The following is a 21081-nucleotide window of genomic DNA, read 5'->3' on the forward strand; positions in this document are numbered from 1 at the left end:
AGAGAAGTCGATGTCTGCTGACACAGATAAAATCAAGGACCATGTTTTTCTACCCTCCCTGCTGAAGAAAGCAACTAGCCTGGTGGAAAGGGAACAATCAAATTAATTAAGGCAGAATGAGAAATTAAAACAGAAATTGGGTTGAATTATTTAAAAATAAAGATACATATTTGAACAACTAGATTTGTAGCATAAAACTTATACACTCCCTGCCGTGTAGTAGATCGATATAATAAAAGGTACTCCTATTCCTACTATAAATATTTTATGTGGCTGTTTAAAAGGTCAATATTAACTTTTATTTACACAAGAGTAATAATCCAGTTCAGGAAAGATAAGGATGGATCTCACCGTTACCAGGGGTGAGATGTGGAATCCACTTTGAGTACATTGTCAAGAGGGCTGATGTTGATTCCTGTTTCCATGGGAAAGGGTGACTCACATGTGTAGTGAGGAGCCAGGCACTGAATGGTTAAAATAACCATGGCTGTGGAAACTGAATAAGGAAAAGCTGAGTAGAGAGAGATGTTAGCTGGCTTCAGATATTTGAAAGGCTTTTTGTGGAAGATAGAATGTCCTTGTTCTGAATGGAAGTTGATGGCATGAATGTTTGATTCAATCAACAGAAAGAGGAAGTTTCTCATAGTTGAGTGTTCATCAATGCTAAGGATTCAAACAGATGTTCGATATTCATTTTGTCTGGAATGTTGTCAGAGGATTCCTGTGTGCAAAGGAATGTGGTCCTGGCACTTTCAGTTTTAGGATGATGCATGAGGCAGCAGAGGCAACCGATCTTACCAAATTCCAGGAAATATGCTGGGTGCTCGCTCTGTCTCGTTAGCTCATTGAAGCAGCCTAATGACCCCATGAGTTAAACATTATAAGTATTATTACAAATGAGGTTTATAGTTTACATAGTAAACTGCCAGAGTTCATAGTGCTGGTAAATTACAGGAACAAGTTTTGAACTCAGGTTGTTGCATTAAAAGATCATTTACTTTCCTGTTCATTCTCCCTTTCCCTAACATGCTTTTTGTTTTCTTTTCTTTTTTAAGATTTTATTTATTTATTTGAAAGAAAGAGAGAGAGCATAGGCAGGGAGGAGGGTTAGAGGGAGAAGGAGAAGTAGACTCCCCACTGAGTAAGGTGTCTGATGCAGGGCTCGATCCCTGGACCTGAGATCATGACCTGAGCTGAAGGCAGACACTTAACCGACTGAGCCACCCTGGTGCCCTCGTAACATGCTCTTTCAAGGAAAAGAACAAATCCTCAGTTTGAGGACAGAAGTATCAAAATACACAGATTTAACTAATGTACTGATCAATGAGAGGCCCTGTCTTGAGAAATATTTTACAAGAAAACTTGTAATCATGTAGAAATAACAATATATAAATTTATGAACATTTTAGCATATAATGGCACATGTAAATATACTCTTCCTCTCTGCTAGGCATATGTACAATTGTTTCAGTTACTATGATGGTTAATTTTATATGTCCATTTGGCTGGGCCACAGCATCCAGCTATTTGGTCAAACATTATTCTGGATGTTTCTGTGAAGAAACAGTCTGCCAGCAGACTTCCTTTGGACTTGGACTTATAACTCTTCCCTGAGTCTCCAGCCTGCTGGCCTACCCTGCAGATTTTGAACTTGTACCTTCACAATCACATAGGCCAATTCCTTAAATCTCTCTTTATATGTACGTATACATCCTGTTCATTCTGTTTCTCTAAAGAACCCTAATACAGTTATTTATACTTCATTTTTCACCCTTATGTTTCTTAGTTTTAAAATTCCGAGTGGAACAACTACGTATATGAGCTTGGAAGCAGCTCACTCCTCGGTCACGCCTTCAGATGAGACTGCAGCCTTAGCCAGTCTTGTGAGACGCTGGGCTAAGCTGCCCTCACATTCCTGCACCTGAGAACTGTGAAATAATAAATATTGTTGCTCTAAAGAAAATTCTATGAGTGGAACTTAAATTTTCCTATGACATTCTGGTGTCATAGAGACTGATTTGAATTTTAAGACCTGGATCCTAGCCCCTGGCCACTTCCAGCAAGTTAGTGCAGACCTCCCATCTCTGGGTCTCATTTCCCGTTCTGTAATAAGAGAGTGCTGCACAGAGGAACTTCAGTTTCCCTTAAGTGCTAACTTCAATGTCTCTATTAATTAAACTGTTTATTCATCAAAATACACTGATAAAAGTCACAAGAAGAACACACCCTGGATTTTCAGGCCTCTGAATTTGGTGGCAGTGTCCCAGCTTCCTTTCTGCCAGTAGCTGTCTGTGCTCAACTCCTGCTCTACTTTTTTTCCACCCCAGCAGTCTTCTATCACTAGCCCATCAATGTTCTATAAATTTGTCGACACTTCTCTGTGGGCCTGTGCATGTATGAATGTGCTTGCTCACAGCTCAAGCTGGGCTGCTCTGCTGTGGGCGTGTAGTACAGCTCTATCTATCACCGGAAGAGTTGCCTCCAGCGTTTCAGGGATTAACTCTGGCAGTTCACAAGGGGAAGGGAGCTACTTTCCAAGCGTGAGTCCTTTTTTTTCCTCTTTCCATCACTGAGGAGGTGTGTCCAGATCTTTTTGCCAGTCAGCTACTTTGTAGGAGCCCTGGAGGCCAGGCAGTGCACTTTCCCCAATGAGTAACTGCATTTGTATTTGCAAATCAGTTCTGCTGGATGAAATGCCATGTGAACATTTTCCCAGCCCCCTGTTAATATCCTTTCCTTTTTTTACTGATGGTGCAGATTTTAAAAAAAAAAAATGCACCTTACCTAGTCCCATCTCTAAGTCCTAGTGAAGCAGGGGAAAGGGTTCTGGCAGGACAGTCTCAGTCCAAACTGTGGACCAAGCAGTTTGCCACTAGTCCTGCCAAGTTTTGTTTTCACTGCATTCCTCTGCACCCACTTTCAGACCACCCCCCCCAGTCTGTTTCCACCTCATATCACAGCCCCAACTCCCCCTTCAACCACTTCTTTCCCGAAGGGATTTGAACAACTCAAACTAAGGCAGTGGTAAAGGTTTTAAGTATTAGCAATCCTTGGGGGTATTTAGAGGCACGTAATGAAGAAGACACAATTCTAAGCCAAAGTGATGAATATCTATGAAATTATAGGTGTCAGCAAATCAGTGGAGCTGATAGTGCGTGTACGTGTGGTGGGTACGGTGGTGGGAATAGGTACACTCAAACTGCCGCCTTCTCAGCCTCCTCTTACGTCGGGTCTTCATCCTCCTCGGTGGAAAAGGGTGTGGTGGGAGACCATCCCCTTTCCCGCAGAGCCCAAGAGAGATGAGGCGATGGTACCGGAAAACTCACGGCCTCCCCTTTCACTCCGGTTTTTAGAAAGAAAAAGAACTTAAGAACGAAGAAAGAAAGAAAAGAGGAGAGAGGTGAAAGGAAACAGAAGAAAAGGAAGACAGCAGGGAAGGAAAAGGGACAGAAACGAACAAGAAAAGTAAGGCAAAGCAAGGCGGCGGCCCCGGAGCTTGGTGGAGGGGTCCCGCGCAGGGACCGGGGTGGGCTGAGAGCGCGGAATCCTAGCAGGCGGGGAGGAGATACCCACATCGCCGCCCGCTTTCCGAACTGCTCCTTTCTTGCGCGGAGAGTCTCCCGAATTCAGGGCTCACGGCTTTCTGGTGACCTCGGGTCTTCCCCGTCCCCTCCCCCGCTGGGAGCCGAGCCCGGCCCAGCGCCAATCACCCATCCCGAGCCGGCTGCCCGTTGGGGGAGCGCCCCTCCCGCCCCGCAGTCAGACTTCTCCCTTTCTGCCCCGGGGCAAGCGATCCTGGGTGGGGCAGCCGCGCTTTGGGGACGGCCCCCGCCGCGGAGCGTCGAGACTGGGGCCGCCCGGGCCGCGCGGGGCCCGGCCAGACGCCGCGCGCCGCCGGGGCAGCCGCACCTGAGCCCCCAGCTCGGGCCGAGGGGACGGGCGCTGGAGCAGCTGGAGCCCGCCGGGCGAGTGGGGGGGTGGGGGTAAGCAGAGCCACAAAGGGGTGACCACGTGCCGCCTCCCGCGGGCGGGGGCGCGGACTTGCCGGGTCAGACCCTTCCACCCCCGCCCGGCCCAGATCACCTCGAGCACCCAGCACCAGCTCAGACGCAGACACAACCTCCCTCACCTCTCGCCCTAACTTTTCTTAAACTTGTCTGTAAGGGGGAACCTGCCGCCGCGCCCGCCCCCTAGCCGCGACGATTCGCACTTGAACTCCGCCGCGCCGGCCTTCCACCTTGCGCCGCCCCGAGCGCGGGCGTGGAGTGGCTGCCGGGAAACCCCGATGAACTCTCCAGAAAGAGCGTGAAGGAGGGTCCGGCCGCCGCGCTCGGCTCGGGCGCCCGGGGTCTCCATTGGGGAACTCGGAGCAGCAGAGCCTGGGAAGGACTGTGGACCGTGACCGTGCGGCCCCTGGAGACCTCAGCGCAGTGATGCCAACATGTAAGTCTCACCTTTCAGCTGAGAATTCCTTCACACCTTTACCTGTATCTACCCCTCCACCCCCACCTCAATGAAATGATTTTGTAAGGACTACATCGACAGAATAAACCGGTTTGTCTTCAGTTTGACCCCTGAGGCACTGAGGAGTGAGCTGGTATTGCCAGGCGGAGCTGTGACATGTGTGTGCGGCTTGCTTTTTTTCCAGGGAGAGGTAAACCTCACATTTGGGCGGCGTAAAGCATAATAAAAAGGGCAGGGCTTCAAGAATGGGGAAAACGTGTTTTCGAGTCAAATTAAACAAGGAGTAACAGGCACGGCTCCTCTGTCCAGGGGCCTTGCCCTGCCAAGAAAGAGGGATCCTGGATCAACACCTGGGGGCTTGGAAGGTACTGGTATACCGAGAAAATGTTGACTTTACACATTGTCACCCTTGACTGTAGAAGTTATTCTTGGATCTTTGGGTTATTTGAATGGTTAAAAAAAAAAGCGCGCAGAAAAGTTTCTTGGTTGTGTTTTGTAGATTAAAAAGTAATGAAGGAATATGTCATTTTACAAGATGGGACCTGGGAGGGGACTTGCCTTGAATTAGTGGGGGACACAGGGTTATGAATGGTCAGAGAAACCGAAAAGATTTTGATTTTATGGAATTACCATCGAAGGGGTGAGATTCCTCAGAGCAACCCCGCGAAAGGGCCACCGAGCGCCGCTTGGGCCTTCCAGAATGCAAAACAGAGATTGTTCTAAAAGGGGCCTTTTTTTGTGGCCAATTCAGAAGTTGCTTTTTCTTGTAATATGTAATTTTCCCTCAGATGTTTTATTTAATCTTGCGCAGATACTCTGACAGAAGTTTTACTCCCCTCCATTAACATACAAGTGTTTCTAGACATTGATATTCACCCTCCCTCCCCCAGCTACTGGATCCTTAAGTATTTCCATTAAAATTTCCCCTTTCAGCTTAATACCTGGGAAAAGACTTGCGCCTCAGGCCCTGTCTTTCCCTTCTCTGCAGCTTCTCCTCCTCTCCCCACCCAGCACACAGTTTTAAACAGGAAAAGAGTAGTGCCCACAAGCCTAGCCCTCTGCCCCTCTGTTCCTGGTAGTGAGCAGTATAATTAGAAAAGAACTACTTATTTTTATTAAAACTACATGTGAAGTAATTCCACACCTGTGAGTTTTAAGGTTTCCTTTATGCCAGTGGAATCAGCAAGGTATAACCTGAAATAATTTATCTTGGAATACAGCCAACAGTCCCACATAAGACTCGTTCTCATATACTGGCGACACATTTTGAATGAATGTGAATTTGTTTTGAACTTCAGTTTTTCCTACAACTATAGTAAGGTTTTTAACAGCAGATATTTGTCTAGCTTCCTTTCAGCTTTCCTAGGTAATTTAGATCCCCTGGAAAATGAAAAAAAGTGTGAATACTAATTTTTAAAATAAAACATGTGAAACTGATCAACAGGTAATGTACAGAATTCCTCATTATGCAGTTATTTCGCCCATGTGAATTGTGCATGACTAAAGCCTCTTCTGTCCTTTAGAGTACAAATATGAATATTTAATCACATAAAATATAGTTTAGTACCCTGACTTGAGTTTCTTTATTGAGCTTTTTTGACTGAAAGTTTTTCCATTTCTTGCCAGATTATAACTGTTTCTTTTTCCATTTTGCTGTTTATAATTCATACAGAATGGTTTAAGATGAGCTGATTCTTTATAGATATTAGTATGTTAGAATATATGGAAAGAATACCAACCTTTCCAAAGTAAATGTTCTTACTATCTTGTTGAAGAATGTTAAAATGGGAAACACAAACCCTATTATCTTTAAAATTTTAATTTTAATGGGTTTAAGCCCTCAAACTAAGATATTTTCTGCCTACTCTTTGTGAAGAAAGAGTATTAATATATTATGACATTCAAGTTATGTAATTATAGATTTTATGAATATATTTGGAGTTGTAGGGACTACATATTTTTCATATCCTAAGAAATTTAATAGATTTAGCAAGACTTGTGTTAAATGGTCTCAAGCTGCATGAAGCTCCTATTCGTTCCATTTATAGCTTATATAAATTACATGACATTGTGCTTTTCCAGTGTGAATGGTGAATGAGGCTATTGTCTCTTGGCTTATGGGAAATATTAGAAGCTTGTAGTTTTACTGCCTAACTGGACACGTCACTCTGATTTCTGGAAATAATGATTTGAAAGAGAATCAGTTTATACATTAAAAATAAACTGACAACCACTTCCTTAAACTGACCATTTTTCTAACTGCCCATCTCTTACAGAGTTTACATTTCTGACGGGATGATTAAAAGTTTCTAGAGACAATTTAGACTTTAGACTAAATAGAATAAGACTTTGTTCGATGTGTGTGGCATGCTTAGGCAAAAAAAAAAAAAAGAGTATCTTTCCATTTCATTTCTGATTGGATACCATTATTATATTATCTACATTGGATGGCATTAAGATGTATACTGGGTGACTGGGGTGATAACATTTAAGGGACTTTTCAGTGGTAACTAAAAATGCCAGTAAAACTCGAGTGTGGCTACCTATCATCTTACTTTCCCTTATAAGCATTACTCAGGATGGAATTATTTGGAATGCCCTAAGGAAAACTTCAAGATTACTGTGTTTAAAACATTTGTAGCAAATATGACAAAGGCTTAACATATTTCGTATAGTATTGGTAAAAAGAAGTCACAAATCAGTAAGAAATATATTTCTAATAGAAAACTACAGAAACGACTTGAGCATGGCAACCAAAATGAAGGAAATCCAAATGAGATGCTACTTCTAGCAGACTGGTGATGATGAAACAATCATAGTGATGGGAGTATCATGACATAAACATTGATACACTTCAGTGTCAATGTGGATGGGTGTGTTGAAATTTATTTAGAAATAATTTTAAACCTACAGAAAAGTTGCAAGAATAATACAAAGAACACCTGTTGATTCTTTATGCAGAATCACTTAATGTAAATGTTTACCCCATTTGTTTTTTTTTTCCCCTCCTTCTTCCCTCCACCCACTACTCTCCGTACAGGCACACACACAGTATTTTTCGTGAATCATCTGAATGTAAGTTGTATACATCAGGGCTTCAGGCTTAATTTTTTTTAATTGAAAATTTTATTGAGATGTTTGTAGATTTACATGCAGTTGGAAGAAATAGTAGAGATGCAATGCACCCTTTACGCAGTTTCTACCAGTGGTAACATTTTGCAAACGGTAGTACAATACCACAACCAGGATATTGATAGTCTTTTTCAGATGTGTTTCTCAGGGTTGCCTTTTAATTTCACCTGGGGTACAAGTCATGGTACAATGGATGTTTCTGCTCAAATAAGGGTCAAGATTGTGCATATTTGAAGAACAAATCCTTCTACCTATTTGAAGTGAGGGTGAACGCAACTTAATAAAAGAACTTGAATTGAGTAATAAAGATACTCTCTGTGCTACTCCTCGTGCCCCTTTGACAAGAATAGGGTTGGGAGATGAGGAATGAATGCAATTCTGACCACTGCGGGTAATAGAATTAGTGCCATGTCAATTTCTCCACTGATTTCAAAGTGTCTTCACTAATTTCTTTTTAAATTTGACTTTTAAAGAACCCAGCAGTAGAGAAGTGCAAAACAGTAGGTTTTCTAGATTACAGATTATTTCAGTGATGTGTTTGGATTAAATCACGTTTAAAAGGCGGTCCTTCTGACGTGAAAACAATTCCTATAGAAGGGTTAAGTTCTAGAGTTCCTGAAATAGGACTCAAGCATGTTGTATTTTGTAGCCTATGCCACTTGAAAAGGGGAGCAAGTTTGCAGTTAGAGATAGGTGACTTGGAAGCCAGCGGGCATTTTAGCTCTGCCACACTGGTTACGTGATCTTGGGCAAGTAGTTTGGCTTTGTAATCCTGTTGCCTGTGCAGTGATTGGTTTTGTTACATAATTTTTAGATTCTGTTCAGGCAATAGAAGTCTACGTATGACTCTCTTTTACTTAAAAGAAGAAATTGTTCTCGCTTTCTTCGGAACTTTGAGGCTACAGCATAAGTGATACAAGATTGCATTATGTTTTTTATGGTTCCCTTTTAGAACCTTAGTAACCCTGTTCAGGATTTTCCGTTCTTGTGAGAAAGTTGTTTGAAACTCAGGGATGTGTCTTTGCTAAGTGATCCCCTGAGAAGACACACAGTGCTTTCCTTCCTCTGTTCTATTCTTAATTTATTTGTTTCTGTTCTTCAGTAAACAGTCAACTGGATGAAAGTTGACTTGTCATGGGGTTTAAGTTTGGTTCCAAGTGCTTGCCCTGTCCTGGGTTCCTTTTCAATCCGAAGTGATGGAGTCTTGAGACCCAGAGTGCGCGACGCGCTGGGTCATCAGTTGCAGCTCTTGTCTGAGAGGATCGCAGGCAGCTTTTGTAAAACAGCTTCAGGATTGAGTGTGGAATCCCTAGCTGTCGGAACCTGTTGTCAAAAAGGAAAGTTGCGTGATGAAAAGAAATAGAACCGAATGTTGCCGAGCTAACAAACGTGATTCCTTGAGGATTGTTGAGAGAGCACATAAATCTAAGAGGAGCCCATTATTCACATATTGATAAAGGCAAATTGTCATGTGCCACAAAGATTAAGAAGCTGGGAGTTCTCTTGGGCTGACACTCCTGACTGTTACTGGTACAGCAGGCAGCTAGTTTTGATGGCTCTGCCCCTTTATTTCCCTGGGCCTCAGTTTCCACCTCTGTGAAATGAGGTTAGACTTCGTCTTTGGTCTTTCCAGCTCTAAACTTCTTTGAATATATGATTATGTTATAATTAAATTTTTTTTGTTTTGTTTTAGAAGCATACTCATTCATCTATGGCATGGATGGGAGATAACTCTTTCATCCAACATTAGTGGGAAATGAACCCATTCTTCCAAATGAGTGAACTTTCCATGTAGCAAAAGTCTATCGGCTACCCTTCCCCCCCCCCCGCCCAAAGATTTTATTTATTTGAGAGGGAGCTAGAGAGCACAAGCAGGGTGAAGGGCAAAAGGAGAGGGAGAAGCAAGCTCCCTGCTGAGCAGGGAGCCTGACACAGGGCTCCATCCCAGGACCCTGGGATCATGACCTGAGCTGAAGGCAGACGCTTAACCAACTGAACCACCCAGGCACCCCTATCGTCTACCCTTTTTAAAGCCCTTACTAAGTGCTGAGCAGTATTATCTCTATCTTTTTGATGATTGATATCCTATTTACAGAAGAGGAAATAGTCCAGAGTTTTAAGTACTTGTCTCTAAAGTCACACAATAAATAGAGGCAACAGGTTGTAATTCTGCTATTCCAGAGTTCACACCCGTTATTATTATATTACTAGGATGATGTACTATGGTATATTGCTCCTCATAAGTAGCAACATTGCTTTAAATTTTAACTATTTTGGATGGATATGTATATATATATATATTTAAGATTTTATTTATTTATTTGACAGAGATAGAGACAGCCAGCGAGAGAGGGAACACAAGCAGGGAGTGGGAGAGGGAGAAGCAGGCTCATAACGGAGGAGCCTGATGTGGGGCTCGATCCCATAACGCCGGGATCACGCCCTGAGCCGAAGGCAGATGCTTAACCGCTGTGCCACGCAGGCACCCCTGGATGGATATATTTTAAAACACACCCTCCATACAGAAAAATACTCTTCATATCTTAAGCTTTGCCTGGTTTAGAATTTCCATTAGGAGCTGTGTGATGCTAGAACTTCTAGTTGGGTGAATATAAAAACATGGCTTGAATATCAGACAGTACTCAAAATTTCTGCATTCCTGGCAGACATGAATAATCCGCTCCGTTTCTGTTCCCAGGTGATCCAGAAGTAGCCACAAAGTCAGTTGATGGTGTTGGTTTATGACATCCTATTGTCCGTTCTTGTTTAAGCCTTTTCTTTTGATTTTACTGTGGACAGAATAACCATATTTTTATTAGAATGCCTGGGATGGTAGCCGCAATAATAATAGCTAATATTTGCGGAGCACTTGCTGAGTGTCAGGCAGTGTTCTTAAAAGACATGATCTGACTGAATCATCCAGCAGCTCTGTGGTGTAGCTTCTACTACCCCTTCTATTTTACAGGTGAAAAATAGGTGCGGGGTGGTCAAGTAAATTTCCCAAGGGTTGCATAGTGTACAAGTAGCAAGCCCTGGTCTGTCAGACTCTAGAGCTCGTTCTCTCTGCTGCTTAGGTGGTCTGTAACAGTAAAGGATGGATTGGAAATGAAGGCTTGAGACAGGCACAGGAATCATTTTGTGTTTATTTTTGCTGACTTGAGTATTCCCTTTTCTACTTTTCTGGTTTTGTGTTTAGTATTACATATTTTATTCCAGATCAGCAGCCTTCAGGTTAAGAAGGTATTACTGTGATCCTACAGTGTCTGATTAGTTGTTTCTCTTTTTAGAAATAAAAAGACTCTCAATTATTACCTGGAACCATGGCAACTGCCTTTGGAGATTGTAAGATCTGGAGTTATCTAACTGCTACTTAACCATCTTCCTGCCTGATGGCTCTCATGCTCACCGATCCATTTATGGCCTTTACGGTGACTGAGATCTATGCTTGCTGCCCCATTCACAGGCTCGCCTCTTGTGATGGGTTTGAGTCAATGCAAGGGATCATACCACTGTTTGAAGCCATGATAATATGGATGTTCCTGTCTAAATTATTATTAGGTACAATTTTGAGTTTAAAGATGAGACCATTGTATGCACAAATACTTGAGAGTTTTCAAAGCACCAGCCCTCTATCTAATGTCATTAATGAGTTCACTGATACGCAGTGTATCACTGATACACTGATAGCTATTGTTATATGTAAAGAAGTTATGTAAGGAACAACCATTCTTTTTGGATGTTAGTGCTTCATTGCTTTATTTTAGGGGAAAGAAGACAATTGGACAATTTATTTTTATTTTAAATGTTTCCATTTGTAAAGCAGCAGATGTTAAAAAAGTGAAAACATTTGCTTAAAGTCTAAATTTTTGGAAGATTATAGGAGAGGTTGAAATAAAATCCTCCTGCCACCCAAATGGGTATGTGACTGCTGATACTGAAGGTTGAAGCTGAAAATTGTTTTATTTTTTAATAAATGAACTTGAATTATCTATTTTCCCATCTTCATTGGGAAATCAGCTATTATGTATATTCTCTGATAAGGAAGGTGCCACCAAGTGGCAAATGACATGATGGATTTTTTTTCTTTTGCTTAATTAGCTTAAAAGGGGTGATTTGGTTTATTATCTTTAAAGTTCCTTCTTTATTTGGAAGCAAGATTGAAAACGATTTGTATTTTCCAATCTCTGCTGAAAACCTACACTTTGGCTATGATTGTCCTAATGCTTTCCTGAATGCAGAGTGTCCTGATGGTTACTTCTTCCATTGCAGGATGTTTCACTCAGATCAAATGTGGAACTGTCATTGGAAATGGAAGCCAAGTTCTCTTTTGTTCTTATTTGCTTTGTGTATTGTGTATGTTCCTCTTTCAGGTAAGTAAGAATCTTTCTCTTTCAAACCCTGAATTTAATAGTGATCATGTTGCCTTCAGTATAACTGTGCTATGGGTTTAAGTCAGCTTTATTACTTGTCTTTTTCTTGTTTTGTTACTGCCCTTATAGGCTTTTACTGTCCATGGCCTCTCTGACTTCTATGTGAATACTTTTTCTTTGATCATTGTTCTGTTTTCTAATGAGTGTATTTCTTTAATCTTTGCTGCATTTCTATTAGTTTTATTTATTTATCTAGCCCATACTGAATGATGAGATAGCTACTTGTCTGACATTAAAAATGTGCTAGCTCTTTCTTCAACTGTTGAATAAATATAAAGTACTCAATTCTTTCTCTTTTCAAGTTTTCATATAGTTATTTATGGAAAGTAAAGTATAGAGTTTATCCTGATTTTCTTACTATGTTGCAGTATGAAACAGGAATTTGAAATTATTTTTAGACCATGAAGTTTATTTAGTTGGCTTAAAATGATACAAAAATTTAATTTTAATTGCAGCATTTTTGGATTAAAAATATGAAATCTTTGTAATTACATTTTTTTTTCTGAACTTTGAAACAAGATCCTTTTAGCCGTTGTTGCAAGCTAACTTTTCTATAAACAGTTAATTATATGAATGAGCCAATCAACCTGAGGAATGTGAGTGATATTTAAAAGCAGATTGTTTCTCCGTTATCTGATTTTGTGCCTGAGCAAACTGCATTTCTCTTAAGTCCATTTTGTTTTGCTCTTTTTTTAAAAATTGCCATATTCCTTCAGTTTTTGGAATAAAATTGTTACTCATGTAGTCTTATGTATTTATCACTTGGGGTTTAATCAAGATTTTATACATTCCATATTTATAACATACCTGTATGTTAAAAATAATACATTTAATGAATCATGAAAATAGATTATCTGCTAAAATTGTTCACTCATGGACTAAGAAATTCAACTTGTATTTAATATATAAATCTGATTTTCCAAGCCAGCAAGTATTTTAAGAGATTCAGCTACTAACTTGGAAAATTCCTGGCGCTTGCTTAATGGCTTCAAAACAAAACTGATCTTTGAAGTTTTTTGTGTGTTTGGTTCAATTTCATGATAAAGCCACTCTAACTCTTACTTCCATTGCCAAAAGAGGAAAGAAACTTGTTAAGAGAACTGAAAATTCAATATACATTGGATTTACTTGATATTGGACTTTTTCTTAACTTTGAAAAGTGACCCTCCAAGAGCCAATTACATGATGTAAAATAAATTAATGAGATTAAAATTGGTCGAGGTCTACTTACTTTCATTTTTGTTAGGTCATGGCAATTGTCAATTTTTAAGCCTTTTTCAGACCTGAAATTGAGACTTTTTATTTTTGATGTTAATATTTTAATTGACATATCCACGTTCATTATTTTAATCACTTGAATCAATGAAATGAAACACATGTTCTCAGATTAATTGAAGGAGTCAGCTGGCTAGGAGTAGGATGGGGCCAGGGAAGCACCTGGGTTGCAGAATTTAAGAGGGGACTCATTCTCAAGGTCACGGGAATCAAAGTCTGTAAGTTTGTTTTTAAGTTACTGTCTCACCTAAGAAATCTTTTTTAAAAATTCCTTTCATTACCCAACACTTTATGTGCATCATGTAAGGCTTTGTGACAGTCATCCGTGTTTACTCATGAACCCAGAACACTTTGTGTCTATATATCTGTAATCATGACTCACTCAGAGGGCCGCCACTTCACCTGTGAGTATCTAAACTCACAAAAAATGCGTTAGGGACTATTATTGGTATTTTGATATACAATTTTTGCCTTACAACTTAGTATAAGATTCCCTAAAATAATGCATATCAAAACTGTAGACATATCTAATGTTCAAAGTCCTATCTTTACATCATAGTGTAATTTTGATTAACGGTATTTTTGAAGAACATTTGGTGCTTGACTGTGATGTTGCATCTCAGCGTATGCACTCTCTGATGTTTTCACTTCTCTGGATGACCCCTACCTACCTGATCTTATGGAGTCCAGTTGCTTTCAATGGCGTCTTGTTGCCAATGTCTCCTAAATCTGTATTGTCAGCCCTGGCCCCTTCCTTGACTCTGGAGTCACCTCTAGGGTTGCTTATCCTCACCCATACTTGGATATATAATGGGCCTCAAACCTCACAGGTGCGAACAAGACTCTTGATTCCTACCTCCCCAGATCAACTTCACTTCCTACCTGTACAGTCCATCCTATTATATCCTGCTGTTCTCTCCCACCTTACTATTTTATAGGTATGTTGGCCCATCTGTTTCTTGATCATGCCTCCCTTATCCCCTCTTCTTCCTAAACTGCACACACCTAGTTCTTTCTTGACACTATAATCTTAATTATTACCACCTCAGATAGCCTTCTTGTCCCCTAATTCAAAGGTGCCCCTTTGCCACCCTCTTTCCATGTTACCCTTTAGTGATAATCTCTATAGATTTTGGTTGCTCCCTTGGTTGTTAATGTTGTGGTGATTTGGCTGTGATAGGTAAAATAGAGCGGTGTCAAAACCTCTTTTGATTGTTAAGCTTGAACTTAAGTGAGATGATTAAAAATTATGATCCTGTGGTTTGATTTGGATAATATCCTTCATTTAATTCACATAATAGAATTGCAAGGTTAAGTCTTCTAGTAGATAAGTTAACAATTGTAGTTTCATGGGGGCATTTACAAAGCAAATAGTATGAAGGTTTGTGCCCTTTGAGATTTAAAAAAGGAATGTAGAAAAAGAGCTCCTTGTCCCTTGAAAAGTGATGAATATAACTTTTAATAGGAACTATAACAAAACAGCAGCTGAATATTGAAACTAGTCCCACAGAGGTGTAAATTAAAACAATAAAACATGACTTTTTAAAATACACTGGCTCGACAGTATTTAGAAACATTGGTAATATCCATATCCAGTATTCTCAAAGTTGTTGGGGAAAGGGCACATACTGTTGGCTCTGTCTCTTGGGAGAGTAAGTAGGCAACAGTTTTTAAAAATTAAAAATTTGTATTTTTTTGATGTATCACTCCCACATGTAGGTATCTATCCTGCAGAAATAAATAATACATAGAGAAATAAGTACTGGTATGTTAACTCTAACACCATAGTACCAAACATTCAGCAAAGACTTCAACTTTTCTTCAGCGGGAGAATGGCTATATAAATTATTTTACGTTAATACTATGAAATACGATGCAGTCATTCAAAACAACGTGGTCAAACTGCGTATATTGGCTTTGAAAGATGTCAGTGATAATAATGTTAAGTTAAAAAAGCAAACTGCCGAACAATATCAGATCTGTAATAGGTTGTGTTACAAAACTGGAACGTGTTATGTTTATATGTGTTTGTTGAAGATTATATAAAAATCATAGTAAAACATGGAATGATACACATCAGACTTTAAAATGGGTCATCCTCAAGAGCATAGGTTGGAACAAAAAGGGGGAAGGCAATAGAACTTTACATGGCTCTGAATTATTTGCCTTGTTGCAATGAATATATATTACTTTAGTAATTTGGAAAAACAAAAGAAAACCTGATCTTTTTTTTTTTTTTTTTAAAGCCACATTAAAAAAATGGCCAGGGAGACTGTTGAAGTACATGAATGTTCAAATTTTCTGTTAGACATGCAACCGTTACTTTGGCGTTTCCTTTACTTGATAGGAATCTTTAAAAGGTGTTTCAAAAAATAATCTCCTTTTATGTAGCATGACACTCCATGACTCCGCAGATGAATGATGGTATCTCAAGCAGACTGAAGGTTACCACTTCAAGTAGAAGGGGAAACAAACAGCCAAGAGCCAATGAATTCCTAAGCAACCCAGAGCCTGTTTCCATACAGATAGCCTTAGTCATGAGCACTGAGGGAGGAGCCTCCCTTCTCTCCTGAAAAATAGATGATGTCAGCAGATTATTTCAAAGCTCAGTGTTGTTCTGATATCTATGATACATCAATAGCTAAAAGGGGAAATGTTTTTGAAAGTACAATCTGGCCCGAATTATGTACTTTTCTAGCCCAGAGCACAGCACAGTTCTAGAAGGCAGGTAGATAATTGGGCAAAAGCAATCCTGTACTTTCTGTTTGGTTATGTGCTAATTTTTTTCATGATCAAAGAATGGGCAGTTATTCTATACCATCAATTACATTGCAATCTATATTTAGGTGTTAGGCATATCACCTTATGCATATTTTTATATTTGATCGAAAAGACTTTCAAGTGCATAGAAAAATAACCTTTTTACAAGCTTTTTTTGGGGCCATTTTAGTATTAATGTGTCTGAAAGGTAAAAAAATCAAGGCTCTAAATGTGCCAGCTATTCTTTTTTTAAATTCCAGTATAGTTAATGTACAGGGTTATATTAGTTTCAAGTGTATGATACAGTGATTCAGCAATTTATACATCACCCAGTGCTTCTCAGGACAAGTACACTCCTTAATCCCCATCCCCCATTTCACCCATCCCCGACCCACCTCCCCTCTGTAGCCATCAGTTTGTTCTCAGTAGTTAAGAGTGTTTTCCTTGGCTTTTCTCTCTCTCTCTCTCTCTTTTTTCCTTGCTTGTTTGGTTTCTTAAATTCTACGTATGAGTGAAGTCATATGGTATTTGTCTTTCCCTGACTTATTTCACTTAGCATTATAGTCTCTAGCTCCACCCATGTTGTTACAAATGGCAAGATTTTATTCCTTTTTATGGCTGCATAATATTCCATTGTATGTATATACATACCACATCTTATGATATGCACTCCATATACCATACCATACCATATCATATGTATACATACCACATCTTCTTTATCCATTCATCTATCAGTGGACACTTGGTCTGCTCCTAAAATTTGGCTATTGTAAATAATGCTGCTATAAATCACTCACCATCAGGGAAACGCAAATCAAAACTAGAATGAGATATCACCTAACACCTGTCAGAATGGCTAAAATCAAAGACACAAGAAACAATAAGTGTTGGCAAGGATGTGGAGAAAAAGGAACTGTCACACACTGTTGGTGGGAATGCAGGCTGGTGTAGCCACCATGGAAAACAGTATGGAGGTTACTCAAAAAGTTAAAAATAGAACTACCCTATAAGCCAGCAGACTCTTCTTATCAAGTGAAAAAATACCCAGAATAATGATCAAGCAAGTAACAGAAAATTACATAGTAATAGTTTGTTTTTCAGTTAAGATAAAAATGTTCCAAATTACTGTCTGTAGCCATTAGCTAAAAGGCTCTTTTCTTATTCTACACTTGAGATTAGGGGGAGTCAATGTGATTGAATAAACAGATCCCAGAAATTTGTACACAAAAATTTCCTTGAAGCATCTTCCCAGATAATTTCCTTTGTGTACCTTTGAGATGATCTGAATTTGATGTAGGTAACTATGAAATCCTACGTTGGGGTCATTAATGTCAATCGCATAAACGTGGAAAGAGGATGACTTGTCACCACAGTGACAATTTCAAGTGACTGAGCAGTGTGATGGGCCCACTGATGAAGCTGCCGCCACGCAGACGGCATTAGGAAGAGGGGCTTGTCAGCAGAACCTTGCTCTTCCCTGGTCAGGTGACACTGTCTCCAGGCACAGTTGTCATCTTTAGAGAGAATCCATAAACAGGAGAAGCAGCAGGCAGATCTGCTTGGTGACGGGTCTGGAGCGGTCTGAGGAATGTTTGGGGCCATCTCTGTCTCTGCTGTGCTAGGAGAAGCCTTGCGGGGGGAGGGGCTGCCACTGTAGAAAAAGACTGTAGACTCACGCCCTTTGTCAGAAACAACATGGTTGCTTTTGTGTAGCAATTATTTTCTTTCTTTTTTCTTTTTTTTAAGTAAAAATCCTACTGAATAAAAAACAAAATTAGAGAAATGGCACATTTACTTTGGAGCAATGATGTCAGTCGGAGTAAGATAGTGGCCTTCAGATATTTGAAGAGTGGTCATTTGGAAGTGATAACAGACTTATTCTGAATTATCTCAGAGCAGAGATAAGACGATGGGGTTGGTGCTCTAAGTACCAGATGACTCTCCTAGTAATTGGTTGCCAAGAAATAAAACCAGCTGTCCTTTAAATTCCTCATCGCTGGAAATCAGGGCATGAAGAAGGAATCTTAATGTTGAAGAAGAATTTGTACTAAAGACCTTGAAGTTCTTCTCAGCCTACAACTTAGAGAGAAAGAGAGTGTGTGTGTTGTACAGTCTAGTTTTTTGAGGTACACTTAGTTTTAATTGTTTTACTTCAAAAGTTTCTTCTGTGTGTGTTTCCTTTCATTCAGTGTAGCAGGTATAATTTTTATATTGAACTGCAGATTGGGCAGGTAACTTTGTTTGCCATTAGAGACCTGTGAGAACTCGAGACTTCGGCAGATACAACATTTCCCTCCATTTTCAAATGAATAATTCTTTAAGGAGTTTTCATTTTATTTTCAGCAAGTAGAATATGTGCCTTTTGGCACCATTCTTACTACGACTGCAATGTCATAGGATTCTGTAAGTGAAGAATGTGGAAAAGAACAAAATGGAAATGAAGCAGAGAGAGAGAGAGAGAGAAACTTATTCCAGATTTAAAAAGTAAATATATTTTGCAGGGCGTGGCAGCAGAGAGAAGTATGGAGGTTAGATGAGAAAATATATTCATCCCACAATGAGCGTGAAGTCACAATACTATAAACATCCGTTCCTTCCACTGCACTGAGGCAGTAAAACACCTGAAAGAAAACGTCTTTTGCCAGCACATGGCTGGAGGCTCTCACCAGTTCAGCTAAACCTTTCTAACTATTAAAACACACACACACACACACACACACACACACACCCCAAAACTCTTAAAGAGGCATAAAGTAGTCTTGGTTTATAGTCATTCCTAAATCAGCTTCATCTTAAACTTGTGATTGAGAAAGAATGAGAAAGGATACACTATTTAAAAAAAAAAATTATGACATGTTCTTCAGTACACCAACTCTTAGGAATCAAAGAAAGATGTCTCTCTCTGACGTAATCTGTTTCACCCCTGGTGCTACTGGTTTAGATAAAGAAAAAGCAGGAAAGCTAGAGCTCAGGTGATGGATTGTTGTCAGCTCAGTGAAAAACCAGATTGTTTTTCTTCTCTTTAATTATGAAATTACACTAATCACTATTATTTGCCGCGGCAAAGCAACTGGAACGAGCTACTGCTCATGCTTTTTGCAAATCTCCGAACAAAAGGATCTTTTTTAGAAGATTTCCTTCCCCGGTCAAAACTTTAAAGAGCATTGTCAACGTGAAATTATAGAGCTGAAAAAAAGAAAATCGTGTGAATGGGAATATTAATCACTGCTTTTAAACACGTCCACAGTTCTTTTCTTTCTTTTATTTTTTTTGCTTTAAATATGTATAGTTAATGCTGGCCCCTATCGAGTTTAAGTAACAGTTCTGCTGGATTACTGGCTTTATTGAACACAGTTTTAAGGCACAGGATGAGAGTTTTATGGTCCTAGTGATTTCAGTGGCGTCAGTCATGGTGCTATGGGGGGGAAAAGCAAGACTTTTAAAGATATTTTGCCTGGGTGTGGGGTGTTTGAGAAAGCATGAGCAGTAAGCGTGCACACTAGGGCGCTGTGGAATGTGGCCTCCACCGCTTCCTGAAGGCTCTTACCAGATTATGTGCGCCAGTTGTCTCCTGGCGGGCTCATCCCAGGTCAATATTAGCTTTGCACTTGGGCTGCGACTCTCACGCTCCTTAGAATGGTAACCTGAAATCTGTTACTTGTAGGAAGCTCATGACCACAGCATTTCTATTCCAGTACTGATGACATGCTAATGTTTCAATAAACAATGATAAGGTTTGTGGTTTTTCTCTTGGAGCCTTTGCTCATTTGATATAGGACTTTTTGCTCCCAGTTAAGCAGCTTAGACACTTTTGTTGGGGTTTGGTGAGGACTCTCATGACTTACCAGCTGACTTGCTTCCGTGTCTCTCGCACATATGTTAGAGAGGGCTGCCCCTTTTAGTAACTACTCCCGAAGAAAGTCCTCTTTGAATTTTCAAACATTTCTTGTGTTGAAGGGGGTGCCTGTTTATAAATATGAGGCTATGATCGTGTGGTCCCAGAAGAGGTTTTCTGTAAACGTGTAGTGAATGAATCAAACTGCTTTTTCAAGCTGCCCTTCTGGGCCTTTGATTTTCCCTTAGCAGGGTGAGTCTAGCTGATTTAAGAGTTAGGCCTTCTTCATCAGAGCCTTGCCCTCCCCCTCATATTATTAAAGTACGTTAGACACTTGCGAGAACATTATGGTATTTAAATACCATACAAAGAACATAGAGTTAATATTGCTTCTTTTAGATGCATCTAAAAGCTGAGGGCTATGTCATAATAATATCATAATAATAATATTTGAGCGTTGTGTGCGTATGTGTATCAGATATATGTTAGAGCAAAATCACGTGGTCCTTAATGTCAAGGTGTTTTTGACAATGTTGATGAGGAGGCTGACATGAGACAAATAGGGAGCTCTGTAATACGTGGTCTAGTAGAATTGCACAGGTGATATCAAGGGATAGCAGAGGACAGCTCAGATAAGTTTTCATGGAAGAAGTAATGTTAAAACTGTGTCTTTGGGGCACCTGGGCGGCTCAGTCTGTTAAGTGTCTGCCTTCAGCTTGGGTCATGATCCCAGGGTCCTGGGATTGAGCCAGGAGTTGGGGCTCCCTGCTCAGTGGGAAGTCTGCTTCTCCCTCTCCCTCTGCTGCTCCCCCTACTTATGCTCTCTCTCTCTGTCAGATAAATAAATCTTAAAAAAAACCCCAAAAAACCTATGTGTTCTACCAGAGGTGATTGAACAAAATATTTACAAAATGATATGGCTTCCTCACTGACCATTTGAAGAGATTTCCCTGCTATCAGATTGCATGGATCACTGTAAAAACTGAGGCAGTCATGGGAGTGGTTTCTACCCAGGCAGTATCCCTTCTGATGGGAACAGAAAGCAGGAAAATGGAAAATGGATTTGACAATAGAGAAGGGCAGTGTTGGGGGAGAAAGGGCCAAAGGCAAACCCACGGATGCCTTGAAAATGACTGTGGAGGGATACATACTTCTTGTTACTAGAATAAAGGGTCTCTGCAG

At 40.1% G+C, this 21081-nt stretch overlaps 1 protein-coding gene across 5 annotated transcripts in view; it reads left to right on the forward strand.

Moving 5' to 3' along the window:
• Positions 1-3269: 3269 nt before the first annotated feature.
• ADGRG6 (adhesion G protein-coupled receptor G6) overlaps positions 3270-21081 on the forward strand; it is a 137073-nt gene continuing 119261 nt past the window's right edge. For 2 of the 5 annotated variants that reach the window (XM_019796237.2, XM_011220823.3), the window contains exons 1-2: positions 3591-4443; positions 11866-11966. In XM_019796237.2, coding sequence (XP_019651796.1) covers positions 4442-4443; positions 11866-11966 — 103 coding nt within the window. In that variant the 5' untranslated portion in view covers positions 3591-4441. Of the gene's footprint in view, positions 3466-3586; positions 4444-11865; positions 11967-21081 lie in introns of those variants that run through there. The other 3 variants (XM_034669210.1, XM_019796230.2, XM_019796234.2) reach the window with 3 other exon arrangements.

This window comes from Ailuropoda melanoleuca, chromosome 10 (genome assembly GCF_002007445.2).
Source record: "Ailuropoda melanoleuca isolate Jingjing chromosome 10, ASM200744v2, whole genome shotgun sequence".
In the NCBI taxonomy this organism is placed as follows: domain Eukaryota; kingdom Metazoa; phylum Chordata; class Mammalia; order Carnivora; family Ursidae; genus Ailuropoda; species Ailuropoda melanoleuca.